This window comes from Primulina huaijiensis, chromosome 9 (genome assembly GCF_012295235.1).
Source record: "Primulina huaijiensis isolate GDHJ02 chromosome 9, ASM1229523v2, whole genome shotgun sequence".
Classification (NCBI taxonomy): Eukaryota; Viridiplantae; Streptophyta; class Magnoliopsida; order Lamiales; family Gesneriaceae; genus Primulina; species Primulina huaijiensis.
In genome coordinates, this window is record NC_133314.1 from 22,728,445 (window position 1) to 22,733,511 (window position 5,067).

At 37.3% G+C, this 5,067-nt stretch overlaps 1 protein-coding gene across 2 annotated transcripts; it reads right to left on the minus strand.

Moving 5' to 3' along the window:
- Window positions 1–2,737, minus strand: LOC140984826 (U-box domain-containing protein 8-like). 2 transcript variants are annotated; one of them, XM_073452476.1, is made up of 2 exons: window positions 1,403–2,737; window positions 1–102 (listed from the first exon to the last, which is right to left on the minus strand). In XM_073452476.1, exon 1 carries the CDS (start codon window positions 2,585–2,587, stop codon window positions 1,484–1,486), a length of 1,104 nt encoding a protein of 367 aa, XP_073308577.1. In that variant the 5' UTR covers window positions 2,588–2,737; the 3' UTR covers window positions 1–102; window positions 1,403–1,483. The 2 variants fall into 2 exon arrangements, with proteins under 2 accessions (XP_073308577.1, XP_073308576.1); XM_073452475.1 differs by lacking the exon at window positions 1–102 and adding an exon at window positions 170–291.
- Between the last annotated feature and the right edge of the window lie 2,330 nt (window positions 2,738–5,067).

The following is a 5,067-nucleotide window of genomic DNA, read 5'->3' on the forward strand; positions in this document are numbered from 1 at the left end:
TCAAAACCAGGGGAAATATTCCTTTGTTTCCCAAACATATAAATGATCAACTCACCTTGCATTCTTCATCATCACCTACTCTCGAAAACGCTCCAACATTTGCTACAATCATAACATAAGAACCAGTCACTCCATTAAATTGTATTGCGGGCTAACTAAGTATTAGGTAATTGGGCGCCCCCGGAGATGAACTTAGATGAGAGAAAACATACTACCAATTTTTTCAATGTGATATGAGCCTCATATCGATATCACAAGAAATTGTGTGACCGATGCAGTGGGATGTGCAACCTTAAAAAGAAGAAAAACAAAGAACAAAACATTTCTGGTGCTGGTTCTGGATACCATCTAATAGAATGGTTTCTAAACTTTCCAAGACTTAAATTCTAAGATCAACAATACGTCATGATATGTAGTAAGCACTCTCTTTATTAATTAAAACGAATTTTTGGTAAAGGATTTTGAATTCCACCATTCATAGAAATCTCGGTTAGTGAGTGTACATGGCCAGGCGGGGATTATTTAAAATGCTCAAGATTAGCAATGACAAGCATATAAATATTCATAAACTCAGCAAACGTATGGAGCACAAACATCTCATCTATTCTATTCAGTTATATGTACAACCCAAGTACCAAAAAATGCAGCTTCATTCGTCCATTGAACAACAAAATGCGCTTTATCATCCACTCAAATAGCATATCTGAGTACTCAGCGCTTAACATTATGAGAAATATCAACCCAATCAAGAACAATGATAAACAAGGCTTTTCTGTCATCACAGATTCAATTACCAAGAACCTTAAACTAATCATTCCATGTAGAACAAAAAGGGGAAGCAATTTGTGAGAATCTAAGGCGTAAATAAAATGAACTCCACTTATAGAATAGTAACAGACAGCGATTTAGGAGATAGATAAAGAGTTACAGGACAAATAACATCCCCACAGGTGGAGACAAAATGCATATAGGGAATAGGAGCCGAAATATCTATTTTTCATATTGGTACATATTTACTATCAGCTGATCTAGATCGACTCAACCTGTCCCTTTCTGGGATCCATCCCTATGGCCAAGCCATCAAAATAAAGTGGTCACTGAAACAAAATTAAAACAAAAGGTCTTCCTGCTTGTTTTCCGTTAGATTATAGGCACTCACATTTACACGAGTTCACATACACCATAGTCAAACACCAAACAGGGTCCATAAAGAAAACATCAGAAGTTCGGCATCTGCTAGGAAAAGAACCACTAGGAAAGGAACTCGTATGTACAGTATGAATGTATGTACAATGAAAGAAATAAGAATTCAAGAATGTCTACATTATTTTGTACAAAAAAGATATGTAACAACAACATAAATTACAAAAACTACGATTTTTTGTCTAATCGACTTACACACCTCAACAACAGACGCAATTTTCTTCAAAGCTCTAATATCTCTTTCAAGCTCGATCAAAATCAGCTTTGATCATGGACAAAATCAAACATTTTTCCTCTTCCCTTGCAAAACCTGCATTAAAGTCTTGGCGTTTCGTCTCACTTTTTCATTGTCATCCTCCAATAATCCAACACAAATATCGGGAAGCCCTTCTTTCGAAGCCTCCAAACCCATCTTCTCACTATAACAACACAGACAACTAAGAGTTAAGAGTGCATACTGCACGCCTCTTGAGCTCCCGTTTTTCAACACTGCAATCAAAATATACAACAACTCAGTACACCTCATCATTTCATCCCTGGCGACCCTGCATTTTGCCAGAAGGCCCAAAACCTCAATGGCCCGTTCCAGGCCTGAATTAGCATTTTGGATTAGTATGGGGACAGCCCGATTTTGGATTATCCGCACCCGGTTATCGGGGAAAGAACAAAGGGTGAATAAAGCGGTGGCTGCTTCTTTCCTCTCCCTCGAATTCCCAAACTGAAGGAGCGCTACCAAACCCGGAATTGCATCCGGGTAAGACCCGATCGTGACCTTGTTGACTTCAAGCATAGCGAGGCTGGTCAACACCGTAGCCGCAACCGCGCGCGAGTCCCCAGCTCCATCGCGAAGCGCATGCACGACTTTTCCCACAATCCCCTCCGCTACCAGGCCCACCTTACTGTCGTCATCCAAACTCAAGTTCAGCAACACATGAAGAGCCTTCTCCTGGAGCCTCGACTCCCCGGAATCAACGCAGCTTAAGACCGCCGACACCAAACCCGACTCGGCAAATCTTCGGCGAATCAACGACTCAGTTTTGGAAACCCGGCTAAGCTGTTCGAGGGAGTCGAGCTTATCCTCCCACGTTGACGAAGGAGAAAGCAAAACCTGAGAAAGAGTTTTCGGACTCGGAGGATGGGCTTGTAGTTTAGGAAAGGTGACGCTGGAATAGCTGGAAATGAGGCTGCGGAGAGCGTGATTGGGGATAAGGGAAGGCGGTTCAGGCAACGGCAGCTTGGAAATGGGACAGGTGCGGTGGCCGGCGTCCAACCACTGTTGAATTGAAGCACGATCGAATGTGTGACCGGACGAGAGTATAACCGGGTCGGACATAATCTCTAGAGAAATAGGGCACTTGAAATCGTCAGGAAAATGGGTGGCCATAATTTCTATGATTAACTTACACCTGGGTTTAGCAGAAGTTCTAGTTTCAGGGTAATGGAGTTTTGATCGAGTGTGGTTTACTCCGTGAGGAACACGATGATATGATTAATGTCTGCGGTGGAAGAACATCTGCTTACGATGAAATGACAATCTTATACCTTTATTCATTTCAATTCAAAAATGTGTGTATATATGTTTATTTATTATATTTACTTAATTTTTTAAAGGAATTATATTTACATAATTATTATTTATGACAAGTTTTTTTTTTTTTTTAAATCTATGACAAGTTATTATAAAATGCATGAACGTACAAATGTACAATAATAATGCATTAAATATGTACAACGTATTGTTTTAGCGGACAAACGGGTTGTATTTTCTGAATTAATTAATGGGACAGGAATTGTAAATTCTAATAAATGACGACTAATAATCGAATCGAAATTCCATGGATTATGTTAAAGGGCAAATTATCAATAATTCTCTAGACTCAAAATTACTTTATCATTATTCTATCTTTTACAAATTTGTTTGATCTCTTTAATTATTTAAAATTTTCGAAAATATCTTCGAGTTTTCTAATACGTAACATTGTTATACTTATCAAACATGTTATTTAAGACATAGATCTTACAGACATATAGTTACACAAGATTTCCAGCATATATATTAATTTTTATCAGCATATCTTGCTTCCATAAAAAAAATATTTTATCTTTTTGACGAGAATATCGTAGGGTATCGTTTTACAGACGGCTTCTCACAGCCTTTGAGAGCTCATTTCTCCAAAACCCAAACAAGAATCCCAACCAATTTTTTATTAATTAAGCTAATAAAAATAAGGCAAAAACTTGTGTGAGACGGATATCTTATTTGGGTCATCCATGAAAAAGTATTACTTTTTATGCTAAGAGTATTACTTTTTATTGTGAATATGGGTAGCGTTGACCAGTCTCACAGATTAAGATCCGTGAGACGGTTTCACATGAGACCCACTCTAAAAATAAAAATTAAAAAGGAAAGAAAGGGAAAAAAAAAAATCAGAAGCGCTTACTCTTTTCCAACCGTCTAAAATTCAACAAATTTTTGTCCGTCTTTGACCACCCGTATCTCCACCATCGGTCACCGATTTTCGAAAGTAAACATATATTCGGAAAGCTCTCGACAAGAGCTATCCATTGATACCCATTTTGTAAGGTTTTCCACGACCTTGTTCGAACCCTTCCGTCGTGGCTCGTTCGAATTTTCTCTCTTCACCTCGGTATCATGTTCTTTAGAGCTTGAACAACTAATTTTGTAGTTTTATTCGAAAATTGAAGTGTTTGAGGTAAAAATTCAGATTTTAGAGTTTCGAACTTTGGGTATTTTGATTCATTGAATTCCAACAATTGATATTTATTATATTTTTGATCGTAGGTACAAAAATTGAACCGATTAGAGGTATCTATCAGATTTTCGAAATTTATTTGGATTAAATTCGAAAATTCAGATTTAATTATTTGGGAATTTTTTATTTTTGAATTGTTAAATCGTATTGGGATGTGCTTATAGCATTAAAAATAGAAAAATGATAATGTTTGGGAATTCCTAGCAAATATAAAAAATTTCAGATTCGATATGATTGGATTTTAGAAATTCCAAATTGTCCAGTATTGATAGATTTAAGTTAAATAAATCGATATATTTGACTTTGCGAAATTTTAAAGCCTAAATTATGGATTTTGGAATTTTTGGCTAAATTGTCAAATATTGAAAAAATAAATGGAACATGATCTGAAACGTATTATTTGCCACAGGATCGGATTCTTCGAGAAATTATTAAGATATTTTAGTGGTAAATTAAGTGTTCAGTTGAGGTACGCATGAACTGTTTTATTATGATGTCTATAATGATGTGAAATAACGTTAAATATTTTGTAATGAGTTGTGGTGTGCTTTATGTGAATAACGTGATTGCATTCACGCATTTATTTGAGTTGACACTATTCATGCATAGCATTTCGAGCCTTGACTATGTTGATTGCTATCATTATTGATCTATTATGATGTTGAGTCATCAATGGAGCGAGTGATAAGATTAGATCACTCTTGACATCTTCGATAGAGCGAGTGATAGGATTAGCACACTCCTGATGACTGCACGAGGACTGACCGGGTCGCTAACGGACCCTCGATGCTACGTGCATGGATGAGTGACGACTTGATGTTTCGTTGCTGCATTCCTGGTGTAACGACCATGGGCCATTAGGCTGAACCAACACTACACCAAAAACGGCAAACGACAACGAATAAAATCCGTTGTCGTAGCCTTCTTAAAACTGTTGTAACTGAGGGTGTTGTTGAAAGTCAGTTCAACGACAACGGTTTTTATCCGTTGTGATAGGTCATATTTGCGACGGTTTTTGAAACCGTCGCTAAATAAAATTAGCGACGGTTTAATTAGCAACGGTTTTATCCCAAACCGTCGCTAAGTCAAA